Source organism: Silene latifolia, chromosome 3 (genome assembly GCF_048544455.1).
Source record: "Silene latifolia isolate original U9 population chromosome 3, ASM4854445v1, whole genome shotgun sequence".
Classification (NCBI taxonomy): Eukaryota; Viridiplantae; Streptophyta; class Magnoliopsida; order Caryophyllales; family Caryophyllaceae; genus Silene; species Silene latifolia.
Window position 1 is genome coordinate 830,931 of NC_133528.1, and position 16,953 is coordinate 847,883.

General features: G+C 38.7%; 1 protein-coding gene across 1 annotated transcript; it reads left to right on the forward strand.

The window, feature by feature from the left end:
* Positions 1-14,214: 14,214 nt before the first annotated feature.
* Positions 14,215-16,933, forward strand: LOC141646626 (uncharacterized). The gene has a single exon (XM_074454507.1). It carries the CDS (start codon positions 14,533-14,535, stop codon positions 16,705-16,707), a length of 2,175 nt encoding a protein of 724 aa, XP_074310608.1. The 5' UTR covers positions 14,215-14,532; the 3' UTR covers positions 16,708-16,933.
* The last annotated feature ends 20 nt before the right edge of the window (positions 16,934-16,953 follow it).

The window sequence follows — 16,953 nt, forward strand, 5'->3', positions numbered from 1 at the left end:
AAGACAGCTCAAATATTATCACATAGTACTGGTAGTACTTAGTAGTATTAAAGACACCGAATTTAACATTTTTTAAGTAGTTAGTGAGGTGATTTGGTATGTATTTAACCCGTTTTAAACTTAAAACGGATATTGTTGTCTTAAATGAGAATTTGGGTGCTTTGATTTTGGTTGGGAGATAAATTTCTTTTCGATTTTCGATATCTTCTGTAAGATCGTTGTCTTGTAAAATGGATTAAATTGAACTTAATTTAGAGAATTTGAATGGAGTTAACTTCATTGAAATGAGTAAAGATAAAATGAACCCAATTTAGAGGAACTGATCTCGTAGTAAAGTGTAATTTTGGATTAAAATTGGTTTGAAGTAGTGAACTGAATTTAAAGCACCCGGAATGAACTAAAGTGAAGATTATGAATGAATACAAGTTATTAATTAATTACAATAAAGAGTAAAGATTAATTGAACTTAATTTAGGAACTGAATAAAGAGTAAAATATTAATGGAGTGAACTTAATTGAAATGAAGAGTAAAGATAAAATGAGTTCAAATTATACATGAACTGAATCTGGTAGTAGTAGAGTGTAATCTTGGATTTAAATGGTTTGAACTAAATTAAATTTAGAGATTTCAAAGTGACCCAAAGTGAAGAGTATAAATGAACTAAATTTAATTAAATTAAAGTACACAACTGAATTGAACTTAATTTAGAAACTGAAACTAAGTCAAAAGGAAAAAGAGTTTATTATTGTTATTGTGTAGTATATGAAATAGTTGCCTTGTATTACTCTATACATGACAGATTTTTCCGTGTTTTGGTCTTTCTTTAGTACGGAGTATAAAACATTATGAAGTTATCATACTTATCAGTGTTGGTATTAGACAAGGTGTATAATCGAATAGTCCTTAGCTTAGTGATTAATATGGAGGTGTAGTAAACAATTTATCCCATGCTCGAATTCTCCTATCTCTCACATTGTAATGTCCTACCCAAAATGAATTTAGACCACACAAAATATCCTACCCCACATGAAATTGAATATGAGTCATACAACGGTTTAAAAAAAAAAAAAAGAGAACAAAATCCGATTAGCATGAAAATGATAAGGGAGAACTACAAGCTTAATAGAATAGGAAAGGGTATTAATAAGAGTATATGAGTTAATCATTATACCTTTTACAACAACTTTATTTATGTTTTTTGTTTGTTTATTTGGCAATTAGATAGGTAATCTTAAACTAGTAGTATGATTAATGTGGGTGTGATGTTATTAAATGAGAGATTAGGTAGAGTACAAGTGTATAGTTACCTTATTTAGGGAAGGATTAAATTAAAGTTTGTGAGGTGTGTTGAAGAAAGAGGTGAAGGATGGAGACTATTTTTTTTTTTTTTTTTTGGTAGGTAGTTAAATAGTTGGAGTCTTTGTCAAGTCTTAGTCAACTTCACCTATATGCTACTCAATTAAGCAAAGGTTCGAGCTCAATAAATTGTTGGTTCGAGCTCAATAAATTGTTGTAAGATTATAGTTAGTGACGGAATCCGGATTTGAATTTGTATATAAAAGGGGTAAAAAGGGGAGGTGAATGAGTTAAAGTGTAAGGTAAATATAATTTGAAATTTTACGTTAAGTGAAGACGAACAATTCTGCTAGCCCATCTCGCTCCAACACAGCTCATAGCACTCATTTTTAGGTTATCGTTAGACCATTTGCATAAGTTTATAGTTTAGCATTACTGTATTATTATTCTTAATTAATTGATTTACAAGCATTTGATTAAGCTAAATCGACCTATTACAAATTAATATAAAGGATGAGGTTATACCTCATGTTAAAATATAGAGCTAAATGGAATAGCAAAACAGGTTAGCAAACTTTATAATTAAGTTATAGTAAAATGGTTATCGAGACAATACAACTATTTCATTTCAGAAGTCACCCTAATCGTCTTTGTTATATTGAAAAAATCGCAACAAATACATTGCAGATAAAGCTTTTAGTCAACACTTATTAAACGGTTCGACAGTAAAATTACTTCACCGCATGATTCACGAAGAGACTAATCCAAGTTATAGTACTAAATAATTATTGACATACTTGAACTCCAATAAAAATATTCCGAATTGTAAACATTTTTTTTTTGTCGCTTAGGAATATCTCCTACCGACCACCAGGATAATCTCCTTCCGAGTTAATAAACATTGAGAGCATACTACAAATATGTAAATGTTACAAAACAAACTTACAATAACGTACGTCCTGCAAAACTAAAAAAGAAATCAACACAGTAGTGAAGATATGGAGATGACGAAGTGACGAACCCTAAAGGACGTACATGCATGCGAATTGTGAAGTTTATCGCTAATTATTTATATAAGACGGTTTTATATATGATTGTTCTTGTGAACTTTACTGTATATTTAGTGTCTTTTATAACGTTGATAATAATCTTTTATTTACTTCTAGTACTCGATACATATTTTCATGTTGGAGAAATTTTTGCGTCCTTTTGAATAACGTCCTTAGTACACACAGCATCAAAATGAGAAAATATTAAAAAATCCACCTTTGAGTGTAGGGAGGACGTAAGAATTTCTCTTCATGTCTTAGTCATCGTCTTGTTTTTTTGTTCTGTTTTTTTTTTGGGCTGAATGGAGTTGATCTGAACTGAATTAAGTTGAACTGCTGAAGTGAGTTGAGCTGGGCTGAACTGAACTGAATCAAAATTTGGTGAGATAAATAAAGCTGAAATAAGCTAAGCTGAATTATAGTCCCTTGGCTTCCAGATTATACATATAGTATTGATTAATTGATCGATTGATGGTATGATACTTGATCCGTCTCAAACTTAAGACAGATAATATCGTCTTAAATGAGAATTTGGTGCGGTTTACGAGTGACTGGTATTATTTTTGTTTAGAAGTGGGCCCACTCAAATTAGGCCCAACACTCACTTGTGTAACAGGCAGTCAGTCCATTGTGTCTCCCACACTGTTTGTCAGGTTCGGTATAAGACAAGACAATGAGAAAAGTGTCCAATAAGCTAAGCTCTTGTTTTCGAGGTGAACAACTTCTCTAAGTTTTTTTTTTTTTTTTTTTTTTTTTTTTTTTTTTTTTTAAAAAAAAAAATATTGTTTAACACTATCCGTCTTAAATATAAAAATAGGTCAACTAAATAGATGAGATGAGATGAAATGTAAAATAATTAGGGAATGGCAAAAAACTTGTCTCGTCTATCTAAATGAGTTGGTAGTATTTAACCTATTATAAACATAAGACGAATATAATTGTCTTGAAAGAGACTAACTGTCGATCTGTTATCGTCTGACCAAAGTCGTCTACCTATAGGCTGTGGACAAGCCTAGTAAATAGACTGATAATAATACAAAGGCAATGTACTTGGTGCAATTTTATAGTACTTGGCGAATTTGTCATTTTGATATATTCGAATTTGATAGTGATAAAACTCCAGATTTCAATTCTTTAGTTATATACGAGCTTGATGAACCCAAAAAAAACATTCACAACATTGATTTAGAGTGTAATTTTTTATATACTCGTTAACTAAATTGATCTCGAATCCTGATGACTATGTAAATGATTTCATATAATTCAGATTTATTGTTGTTGTTGTTGGAAATACATCTTTATATCAACATGCGACATGTTTTCTAATTGATTATATTCTTACATGTTTTAGCGTGTACACCATACTAGCGTACTATCATAGTCGGACACATGGATTTGGTACCTAGATGCAACACACAAGGCTTGAGAATATTCCATTAAATATATTGATTATGATCAAATATAGGGATATTAGTAAAAAAAAAAAAAAAAAAAAAACATTACTCAAATTTTAGGATTATAAATGACCTATTTGGATACACGATACATTAACACAAATTTAACAAAAAAGCACGCCCAATTTCAAAAGTTAGTGTTAGGGTGCAAACCCATGTCCCACATCGATAGAATAAAGATGGAATATCATCTTTATAAGTGTCCAGAAAATATAATAGTACGAGGCCTTTTGGGAAGGAGCCCAAGAGTAAATCCGTGAGGGCTTGGCCCAAAGCGGACAATATCGTACTATTATGGTCAGTGGACACAGATGCAGCAGAGGCCCAACACAAGGTATTCACGCTTCCGCACAACAAGTGGTATCAGAGCCCAAGGTTCAATTTGGGCTAGACACAAAGATTCATCAGGCCAAGACTTGGAGGTGGACGTACACAATAAGACGTGGAACTCCTATAGCTCGAGGGAGAGCTAATATGTTCGCGAGAAGCGACATGGTCTCACGGCGTTGAGACGGCAGGCCGTCCAAGAGAAGATCGTCAGCGACCCGACGAGGTGGGCTGAGGCTTAATGGAGGCAACAAAAGCGGTTCATGGTAAGTCCGAAGGCGGTCCGGTGTGACGCGCTGAGGCAGTGGATTCGGACCCAGTCCAGGTCTCACGGCGTTGAGACGGCAGGCCGTCCAAGAGAAGATCGTCAGCGACCCGACGAGGTGGGCTGAGCCTTAATGGAGGCAACAAAAGCGGTTCATGGTAAGTCCGAAGGCGGTCCGGTGTGACGCGCTGAGGCAGTGGATTCGGACCCAGTCCAGGGTATATTGGATGCAGAGGAGTTTGGTACGCAAGTGTAGCACAAGCCCCGTGAGACACATAGTGTGTCGTTTAAGGGGAGGTTATCAAGACTTGGTGATGCGGGTGTCTAGGTGATGGGGCTGCATGGTGTGAGGAGTTCTCCATGGAGGTCAAGGTCCGAGTCAAGATGATGGTCCTTGGTTTGAGGGGAGGATTGTTAGGGTGCAAACCCATGTCCCACATCGGTAGAATAAAGATGGAATATCATCTTTATAAGTGTCCAGAAAATATAATAGTACGAGGCCTTTTGGGAAGGAGCCCAAGAGTAAATCCGTGAGGGCTTGGCCCAAAGCGGACAATATCGTACTATTATGGTCAGTGGACACAGATGCAGCAGAGGCCCAACACAAGGTATTCACGCTTCCGCACAACAGTTAGAAGGGCCGAGGTCTTGAGTACTTGAACAACATTTGGTATCAGTAGTCAGTACTACTCTTTTACAACCTTTTAAACCACTATATAAAGTTCCATTATTTTATCAAACCTAGATATTAGAGCAATAACAATAGTAGTTCTTAGTGTAACACCCCGGTTTATGAAGGAGCCTTTAGCAAGACATTCCCTAATAAACCGAACTGTTACCATCTCGGTTTCCCGAGGTAGTGAATAACAAATTAAACTCCAAGGCAAATTATATAATTACTTTTAACTTAATTATTACAAAATCTCTTTTCCATCAAATTACAAGGAACTAACATAAATAAAAGTGAAAGTCTTCTAAATAATGATCTAGCTACTAAGTCTTCTGATCCAGTGTCTCACGCCCATCAAGCTCCCGTCCTATCTCTTAAACCTGTCAAGTCTGCTCGCCAATATTTGGGTCGTCACAGGTGTTCACGAATACACAGGGTCAACCACGAGGTTGAGTAGGGAAAACAATGAGACAACAAAAATATGATATGCATGCTCCTCCGTCACCTCCATCTCCATCTCAACCCATATATCATAACTCATATCTCAGAACTCATATCTCAGAAATCATATCTCATAACTCATAACCCGGACAACCCAGCCATACCGATCCCCGGTAGACTATATATATCGACCGTAGCCGATCTGCCAGCTCGCAGCTGAGGACACCAGGGCAAGTCCTGCAGAACCCGCCTGGGCCTTATCACAACCTCATCATCACCACACCATATCACCTCTACATCCTCCATCTCCAATGCATATGAATGCTCAACAGTAAACAATGCAATACAAATGTATAACAATGAATGAAATCATGCCAGCTACCAAATGTCGTGATAACACACTCAACGCGAACAGTTCAGTCAACCATATCATAGCGTAATCAACAACCACGAATCAAGTCACGTTCACAACTTGGTCATATGAAACACAAACAAGTCAACACAATTCAATAACACGATAAGAAGTCAAGTGTATTTCCCTACCTCAATACCGCAATCAAAAAGTCGGGTGTCCAGTAATATTCCACAACAATGCTCCCTCTGAAAGATAATTAAATGATAAACAATCACTTAACTATTCCCGTTCCCAAAATAGAAGTTACTAAAAATAGAATTTCTTAAAATGGAAACTTTCCCGATATAGTAACTTTTCTCTTTTAACAAACCCGACTCAAAATCCGTCTCTAAATATTTTAAAAGACTCGGGAATTGCACTTAATAACTAATATGATAAATAAAATATTAAACGAATTAAACGAATTAAGAAAACCCGAATTAAACATAAAACAACTCGAAAAACCCGAACCACAACCCGTGACATCTCACTCGCCCAAACCCTCACGCGCCGCCTGAACCACCGTGACAACCACCAGCCGTGCTCCCCACTTCGACCCCACCACCAACAACCACCACCAGCCTGGTCGACTGCCGCCGGCGAGTCGAACCAGTGCTGCCCTTTGGCCTGGTTCACCGCCAAGCCTCACCAAACGCCCCATTTTCTCCACCTACAACCACCGCAACTCTCACCTGTCCCCTGCCAAACCACCACCGTCATGCTCGCCGCCAACCCACGCACCCAGACACAGTGGCACCACCGTTTCGACCTCCCCCAAGTCCACGGTGGCGCCACCCCAAACCTACCCGTCTAAACCCGTCTGAAAACCCACATCATAACCCGTTTGCCACCCCCTGTCGCTGCCGCCTTTTACCGTCACTATCACCACCCAAAACCACCATAACCACCACCACTATACTCGTCACTAACCACCCTACCCATATACCCCGTCAACAACCACCAGAAACGCCTCAACAAGACACGCACAACCCCCCCCAAAACCCGACAGAAATGATGAAAACAGAGGAGAAGGGTTGCTCTTACCTTTTTCCTGCCACCACTACCGCCACCAGGGCCACCCACGGTTGTCGACAAACGCCTCTAGCTCTTCCCTGCTGTGCCGTCAACACCCACGGCCACACACTCTCTCTCTCTCTATGTGTGAAAGGCTGAGATTGGTGTTGATGAAGAAGGGAGGCGTGTGAGATGAGGGGCGTGTATGGTTAGGGTAAAACTAGGTTAAATTTTAGGTTAAAGATCAAGTTAGATGGTAAATGGGTCATGGGTAACGTGATTGGTAAATGGGTAAGTTATCGTTCAGTTAAACCCGTCTCAATAAGTTTACGAGTAACTTGGTCTTACGATATCAACACGACTAACAAATAACTCGACTCAATTAGCGATATAAAATACGGGGTATTACAATCTTCCCCCCTTAAAATGAACTTCGTCCCGAAGTTCGCTCATCTACCATACCTCCACGCATCACCGTGGTTACCAAAACAGATTTTCTAATATAAGAACTCATGAACTTAGGCCCATAAAACAAAATGTTACATTCCACCCTCCTAAAAAGAAAGTTACGTCCCAGAACTTACTTCATGAAAACCTATCACCACTCATGAATTTATGCAAACTATCAGAGCACCATAACAGCAGCAGTTTAATTACACAACATAGAGAACTCGTTTGTATGGGTACCACGCAACAAAACATCAGCTTGATCAAAACCACGATCTACAACTTGATCATAACCACAATCTATAAACAAGTGCAACATAAACATTAAGATTTTACAATCCTACCCAACTAAAAACATGGTTACGTCCTCGTAACCTCTTTTCAAATTTCATATCCCTATGCAACAAAATCACTGTCAACAACATGTAACAGAAAAGAACACATGATAAGAGATTGCGCAGTAACATTAAAGTCGAAAACAAGGTTTTATTATGGAATTAACTGATTGTCATCAAGTAACACTTATTACTTAGCCCATGCTTGACTTAAAATACAACATCAAACTAAAGAACAACAAAAAAGGAGCCAAAGGTTTACACGGCTCCACAACAGACCGATCATGGTGTTACTAACCCTAACCTAACGGTCCTTAGGTCGCGCTTCCTCTGATTCTGGTGACTTCTATGTCATTCCCTTCCTGGTTCTCCTCTTCCCCAAAGTCTGGCATGGGTGGTTCAGTCGTACTTTCGGCATCAGATACATTAGCGTAAAATTCGTATCTCAGGTCGCCTGCTATAAAGTCAAAGGTATACTCGGGCGGGTATCTGGCCCCGCTGCAGTAATTGGGGTCACGGCATAGTCTCATGCAATGGGTGGACAACTCTCTCATATAGAAGCGTTTGCTGTCCTTTAGTATGCCAGAGTCAGGGATAGTATCGATAAGGGTATACGCTCTTAACCGAGTATTAGTTAAGTACTCAGGGTGCCCATTATGGCCATACTTGTCCATGGCAGCACAAAGTTTCTCACAATGCTCATTAAAGTCAGCATTAAGTGATATGTAACAGTCTCGCGGGTGTACATTGTAGGGATCCATCCTACAAAGTGGAAAGTTAAACAAAGTAAGACACAAAGGTGTTACCGTAGAAGGGTGTTAAGATAAAGGATTCATTCACGAGGTTTAAGTGTGCGAAAGTTATATAATAAGTTTCCAGGGTAACTGTTGTAGTACCAGGGTTTTGGTCAACCCAGGATCATCACAGTTCGCATTATCTACCAGAGAACAACAACCTTAGAAAGATCAACCGCAAGAATACACGTAAATCAGCATACAATCTAACATTGACCCCACCAAATTCCTCTCCCAAGTCAAAACTTTTACTAATTCCGATCAATTGAACCATATGTGCATTCATTCCGCCCTACTACTAATAAATCACCAGGAGTATTAAAACATGCGGTACATATGCACTACTTAAACACCTTGAAACCATAGAAACCATAACACGTAATCGAAACCATTTGACTCATCAGACATGCAACACGAATTAGTCGATTTGTATGATATAAATTCTGAAAACATATTTCCCGATAAAAGTAACAACATATGATTTATGACAACAACAACATTACTTCCATATCACACGTGTGTTTATCATTTTAGCAACCATATCGTTCAATTGTGTCCAGCAACTTAGTATAACTCATTTTCAGCAAAACAAACGATATCGCATAAATAGTTTAAACATATACATTTGCCATCATATACTTTGTAGAACACTAGCTATAATAAAAGATTAGCAACTTGAACAACTTCTCTGATTTGCACGACTTAAATAATTAGGCAGCTCGTAGGCTCAATTAAACGTAACTATAACGGCTATCATTTAAACCAATGCATATCATGTGAATCATCAAAGGGTTATCCCATTATAATTGCCAACATAGCTATTTTAAACGATCTTCATTAGAATATAATTGATAGTAACGACTCGAGTATATAGATATGCCAAATGTCGGGTTATATCAAACAGTTTCCTTCATATCACGGTCATACAATTGCAAGAATCACTTTAGCTTTTACGACAATATAATAACGAACACATTCAATAAGGAATAACAACACTGTTTATTATTATGTCATAGGTTTAGGTTCTACTGAAATAATTTAATGCGAGGAAAGCAATAAGTATATCTATAGGCAAACAGACTCGCATAAAGGACCTTAGAACTCAGATGACATCCTACATGAGTGAACATTCAGACATACCCATTACTATCATGCGAGTATATTAAAGCAATCAAGTTAACATTTAACGCCATCAACTTTACCAAGATATGACATTACAGTTTAATATTTACATATATCCGACCACTATGCAAATATAATGAAGACACCAGAGGTATTACAACACGCCAAACGTAAGTAATTTATGCAAACAACTGGACTCGTATAAAATATTTCAGCTTCGATTAAGAATCAAATTAAGCTATTCAATTTCACTCATACTATCATGCCAACAATGTTATCAACTAAACTTTTATTTTATCACTCGTTAAGATACATAACTACTGAACATGCGTGCTACTGTCATCCTATAAAACGTTATAAGGTCACCTTAATAAGGCTCATAAAATAACCAAACAATTATATGAAAACGCAACATAGAACGCACATTTTACAGGTCATGATTCACGTTGTAACTTTCGACAATCACGAATAAATAGCCATTCAACGAAAACTTGAGTTATATTACTTTTCATAACATACAGAGAGTTAATAATTCGTGATAAAAAGAATGAGGTCCAAAGTTCAAGAATTCAATTTTTAAAGGATTTTGCAACTCAGTTGGTCCAAACAAGTATGTGGCAGCAATTGGTCCGAAACTTGGGTAAGTTTGCAAAACTTACCATTTAATATGGAGACATCACAAATTTCCGTGGCTTATCAATTTGAAAACGTATGCGAACCTTCTGGTCGATGGAGTTGGAATTATGCAAAAATCATTTATACAAATTAAATGAGGATTTTTACAAAATCGTTGGTCAAAACATCACTGCACAGGAACTTCCTGACCACAGCCCACTAAAATATTTATTACTCCTAATCCGTATATCCTATAAATATGAAACCAACGCCAAATGAACACTAACTCACGAGGATATCTCTCATAAAATTTTCATCCATAGGAAATTAACAGAAAAGAAATGACAGCAAGATCAATTAGGGAGTAAAATCAAATAAACGTGTTTCAGCACTAGGTCATTCTTTACTATGTTACCAGCTCTTATGAACCCACTATGTATACTAACCCATCCCAACTTAAATCTCACACTTTGCACTTACGTAAACGTCTATCCCATAGAATCCCTTGGCATCTCGACCTACTCCTTACATCTAAATCACGATTGCTATGACTAGAAACAAGCAAGTCAATAGTGTTTCTAATTACTATCACAATACTATACTAGCATGGCTTCGGGATCACATAACCGCATATTACTAGACATAGTAGTACTATCAACACGTCATTCACATCCATCCAGATAAATATCATCAATTCGCAATTATTTTCACGCTCACGATTACCACAATCCAACACTTCATTGATTATCAATCTGAACACGAAAATTTATTTCTCATTTCCACAACATCATATGATCACGTCATCATTCATACAAAATACTTACCGTAACGTTGTCCTGCAGAATGGTTAGAATATATGGGTCTCAAGGTATACATCAACTCGATTATATCCAAGGTTTTCCTTCTAATTACCCCATTCACTCAATTTATCTCGGGTTACCTGGTTCAAAACTGAGAGGGCAAAAGAGCACGTATTAAGGGCGCCTTCTTAACCGCACTGTGAGCTCCTAACAGTTTATTCCCAGGGGTTCATTTTATTTAGACACATCCTACGTTCATTGGGTTCATTAGTTTAGGCCTGAGGATCGTTCGTCTCTGATACCACTTTGTAACACCCCGGTTTATGAAGGAGCCTTTAGCAAGACATTCCTTAATAAACCGAACTGTTACCATCTCGGTTTCCCGAGGTAGTGAATAACAAATTAAACTCCAAGGCAAATTATATAATTACTTTTAACTTAATTATTACAAAATCTCTTTTCCATCAAATTACAAGGAACTAACATAAATAAAAGTGAAAGTCTTCTAAATAATGATCTAGCTACTAAGTCTTCTGATCCAGTGTCTCACGCCCATCAAGCTCCCGTCCTATCTCTTAAACCTGTCAAGTCTGCTCGCCAATATTTGGGTCGTCACAGGTGTTCACGAATACACAGGGTCAACCACGAGGTTGAGTAGGGAAAACAATGAGACAACAAAAATATGATATGCATGCTCCTCCGTCACCTCCATCTCCATCTCAACCCATATATCATAACTCATATCTCAGAACTCATATCTCAGAAATCATATCTCATAACTCATAACCCGGACAACCCAGCCATACCGATCCCCGGTAGACTATATATATCGACCGTAGCCGATCTGCCAGCTCGCAGCTGAGGACACCAGGGCAAGTCCTGCAGAACCCGCCTGGGCCTTATCACAACCTCATCATCACCACACCATATCACCTCTACATCCTCCATCTCCAATGCATATGAATGCTCAACAGTAAACAATGCAATACAAATGTATAACAATGAATGAAATCATGCCAGCTACCAAATGTCGTGATAACACACTCAACGCGAACAGTTCAGTCAACCATATCATAGCGTAATCAACAACCACGAATCAAGTCACGTTCACAACTTGGTCATATGAAACACAAACAAGTCAACACAATTCAATAACACGATAAGAAGTCAAGTGTATTTCCCTACCTCAATACCGCAATCAAAAAGTCGGGTGTCCAAGAATATTCCACAACAATGCTCCCTCCGAAAGATAATTAAATGATAAACAATCACTTAACTATTCCCGTTCCCAAAATAGAAGTTACTAAAAATAGAATTTCTTAAAATGGAAACTTTCCCGATATAGTAACTTTTCTCTTTTAACAAACCCGACTCAAAATCCGTCTCTAAATATTTTAAAAGACTCGGGAATTGCACTTAATAACTAATATGATAAATAAAATATTAAACGAATTAAACGAATTAAGAAAACCCGAATTAAACATAAAACAACTCGAAAAACCCGAACCACAACCCGTGACATCTCACTCGCCCAAACCCTCACGCGCCGCCTGAACCACCGTGACAACCACCAGCCGTGCTCCCCACTTCGACCCCACCACCAACAACCACCACGGCTGGTCGATTTGCCATTTGGCGAGTCGAACCAGTGCTTCCCTTTGGCCTGGTTCACCGCCAAGCCTCACCAAACGCCCCATTTTCTCCACCTACAACCACCGCAACTCTCACCTGTCCCCTGCCAAACCACCACCGTCATGCTCGCCGCCAACCCACGCACCCAGACACAGTGGCACCACCGTTTCGACCTCCCCCAAGTCCACGGTGGCGCCACCCCAAACCTACCCGTCTAAACCCGTCTGAAAACCCACATCATAACCCGTTTGCCACCCCCTGTCGCTGCCGCCTTTTACCGTCACTATCACCACCCAAAACCACCATAACCACCACCACTATACTCGTCACTAACCACCCTACCCATATACCCCGTCAACAACCACCAGAAACGCCTCAACAAGACACGCACAACCCCCCCCCCCCCAAAACCCGACAGAAATGATGAAAACAGAGGAGAAGGGTTGCTCTTACCTTTTTCCTGCCGCCACTACCGCCACCAAGGCCACCCACGGTTGTCGACAAACGCCTCTAGCTCTTCCCTGCTGTGCCGTCAACACCCACGGCCACTCTCTCTCTCTCTATGCGTGAAAGGCTGAGATTGGTGTTATGAAGAAGGGAGGCGTGTGAGATGAGGGGCGTGTATGGTTAGGGTAAAACTAGGTTAAATTTTAGGTTAAAGATCAAGTTAGATGGTAAATGGGTCATGGGTAACGTGATTGGTAAATGGGTAAGTTATCGTTCAGTTAAACCCGTCTCAACAAGTTTACGAGTAACTTGGTCTTACGATATCAACACGACTAACAAATAACTCGACTCAATTAGCGATATAAAATACGGGGTATTACACTTAGCATTGAGGTTGTCACAAAAAAACTTTATTTTAAAAGTTTTTCTATTGCATTTAAAAGTTGGTTCTTATTTTTAAGAACCAAGTTCTAAAATAAGAACCACGTTCTAAAATATTGGAAAATTTACAACCAATAAATATAACTTTGTAAAATGTGAGAAACCATTTTACATTATTTATTTTATGGATGTTTTTTTTTTTTTTTTTCATCTAAGAACTTCATATAAAGTTCTTCTATTGTGAACAAAAATTCTCAAAAATTGGGGTTGGTACATTGTTTTTTTTTTTTTTTGTTCTAAACCATCCGGTAATCCGAACCACATTGGGCCGACTAATCCGAATTTCGGGGCGTGTCCAAGGATTACGGTATTTAAACCCCTCTCAATCGCAGTTGTGAGAGATCGATCCGCAGACCTCCCTACCAAGGGCAGCCCCATGCTACCACTGCGCCAACCAACGATTGGTGGGGTTGGCACATTGTTTTTTGGTCTAAACCATCCGGTAATCCGAGCCACATTGGGCCGACTAATTCGGATTTCGAGGCGTGTCCAAGGATTACGGTATTTAAACCCCTCCAATCGCAGTTGTGGGGGATCGATCCGCAGACCTCCCTACCAAGCGCAGTCCCATACTACCACTGCGCCAACCAACGATTGGTTGAGATTGGCACATTGTGACATGGGCATAATCGCATATGATATGTGAAGAACTTTATATAAAGTTTTACTTTTGCTATTGCTCGTATACCAGTGCATGAAGTTATCTCATTTTTTTTCCCGAAATTAACCCGGTTGGTCAGCTAAAAACCTAAGTCACCGCCACTTTTCAAAAATCAGTTACGCAGACAATTCGCCTTTCAGAAAAGTTTGTTGTGAACGAATTTCGCCTCTTTATTTCATCACAAATTCATCGTATAAACACTCAAATTTATGATTTTGCGCAAATTGCTAATCAAATAGGAGTAACATATACCCACAAATTTGATCTTTTTTTTCGGCGTTAAAGATCAATTCTTTCCAAGTATATGCACACCAACTGTTTGTTGAAATGTCTAAGAGACTGCTCCTCAGAAACCCTTGTTTTTATGGTCGTAATTATGAGCATTTTAACCTATTTTCAACTGTTTCACAGATTAGTAACGAGAAATTTAGTGTAGATGGTAAAATATTATCATTATGTGAAAAACCCGATTCGATTTCTGCAGCAGTTTCAGTGTTTGATGATGCTGTGTGTTCAGGGAAAACCCCATCTACTGAAACATGTAATTTTCTTGTTAATGCGTTGCGGAAGTCGAGGAAGCTCGAGTTAGCATTTTCGGTGTATGGGGATATGAGTCGTATAGGGGTGAGGCCGTATTTTTTTTCGTTGTCGGTTTTGGTAGAGTACTTTGTGGATATTCGTAAGCCGAGGTATGCTGTAGGGGTTGTGGGTTTGATCTTGAAGCGGGGTTTTGGTGTTAATGTGTATATTATGAATCTTATGCTAAAGGGTTTTTGTGACAACGGTGATGTTGATCGCGCAGTGGATGTTTTGAATGACATGAGTAGGAACTCTGTGGTTCCTGATGTGATTAGCTATAATACTGTGATTAACGGACTTTGTAAGGCGAAGAAGCTGGTAGAGGCTGCGAAGTTGATGGATCAAATGGAGGAAGAGGGTTGTCGTTCTAGTGTGCAATCATATACAACGCTTTTGAATGGGTTATGTAAGGAAGGCAGAGTGGATGACGCAATGTCTGTGATGGAAAGAATGAAGAGCAATGGTGTTTGTGTTGATATGGTTGCTTATAGTGCTCTAATTAACGGGTTTTGCAATGTAGGAAATTTAGCTAAAGGGAAAGAACTTTTGAGTGAAATGCTCGAAAAGGGGTTGATTCCCAATGTAATGACCTATTCGAGTATAGTGCAAGGTCTAGCTAAGTTGGGACGGTGGGAAGAGGCTGCAGCAGTTGTTACAGAAATGACGGAGATGGGGGTTTTGCCTGATGTATATACGTACACAGGTTTAGTTAAGAACCTTTGCCGTCACAAAAAGGCTAGTCAAGCATTAACCATGTTAAAATTGATGAAAAAGAAGAAAATCGTGCCTGATATAGCGATGTATAATACTGTGGTTACTGCTCTTTGTAAGGAAGGTCTAGTTCAAGATTCTTTTGACGTGTTGAAAATGATGATGGATTCCGGGAAGAAGCCTGATAGGTTTACATACAGCGGAGTACTCCAGGGTCTTTGTTCAATTGGGAAAGTTGATGATGCATTACTTATTTTCAAGTCGGTATTTGAGGACGAGGCTTATTTAAAGCCTGATGCCGTGATTTACAACATAATGCTTTTAGGGCTTTGCAAGAAAGGTTGTTTTGAGGAAGCTGTTGCACTATATGGTAAAATGGTTGCCTCAGGCATATATGCGGATTTACCGATTTATACCACTCTTATTGGAGCTTATTTGAAGGAAGGGCAGGTCGAGAAAGCCCTCGAGCTCTGGAAACACATCATTGACTCAAAAATTGTTCCCGATTCTCAAATCTACAGCATTATGATTGACGGGTTTTGCAAATCACAGATGGTCAATATTGCCAAAGGTCTTTTCTTGAAATTAAAGGACTTTGGTCTAATTCCTCGAGTAGTTGACTACAATGCATTGATGTCGAACTTGTGCAGAGAAAGTAGTTTGGAGCAAGCAAAGGCTTTATTCCAAAACATGACGGAAACAAGCTGTAAACCCAACATCATCTCCTTTACCTCAATGATTAATGGAGCCTTTAGAGCGGGTGATTTCGATTATGCCAAAACATTGATAAAAGAGATGTTTCAAGGAGGTGTGAACCCTGATGCCGCTTTCTTCTCAACCCTAATTGAGAGATTCTCAATGAACGGACAGATGGACGAAGCGTATCACCTTTTTGATCGGATGGTAACGAGTGGCTTCACACCTAGTAGCAAAGTTTATAATTCTTTGCTAACAGGTCATTGTTTAGAAGGTCAAATGAAGGAAGTAATCGAGTTACTTCATAAAATGGCAGCTGATAATGTTATGCTTAGCCCAGAGATTAGAGCGACCATATTTGCGTGTCTTTATCATTCGTCTGATTCTAATATGGTTGATAGGTTGCCTACATTTCCTGAAGACGAAGACGCTCCAGAAGAAGACGACATTTCCTGCAATGATTTTCTTACTGAACTTCAAATGTTCCATTCCAAGCTCCCAAAGCTTGTCGCTTAAGTCCATGTCCAATGGTGTTGGAAAGACGGAGTCCAAGTACTTTCCAATGTCCTTTATCTGCATAAGCTGGAGCCTGGAGGCAACTCGGACGGATCCTATTTCTATGTAATTTACAAATAGGTTAATGTACTCCGTATTACTTTGCTTAGTTTAACTAGAAGTCTCAAGTTCGAGATGTTGGGAAAGCAATGGTGTTGAAAGTTACAAGAAATAGTTTTACTATCCATATATTCGGATTTTTTTTTT

Bases quoted from the DNA above. Each gene is read 5' to 3' on its own strand.
- LOC141646626 (XM_074454507.1), top strand. From the start codon at position 14,533: ATGTCTAAGAGACTGCTCCTCAGAAACCCTTGTTTTTATGGTCGTAAT.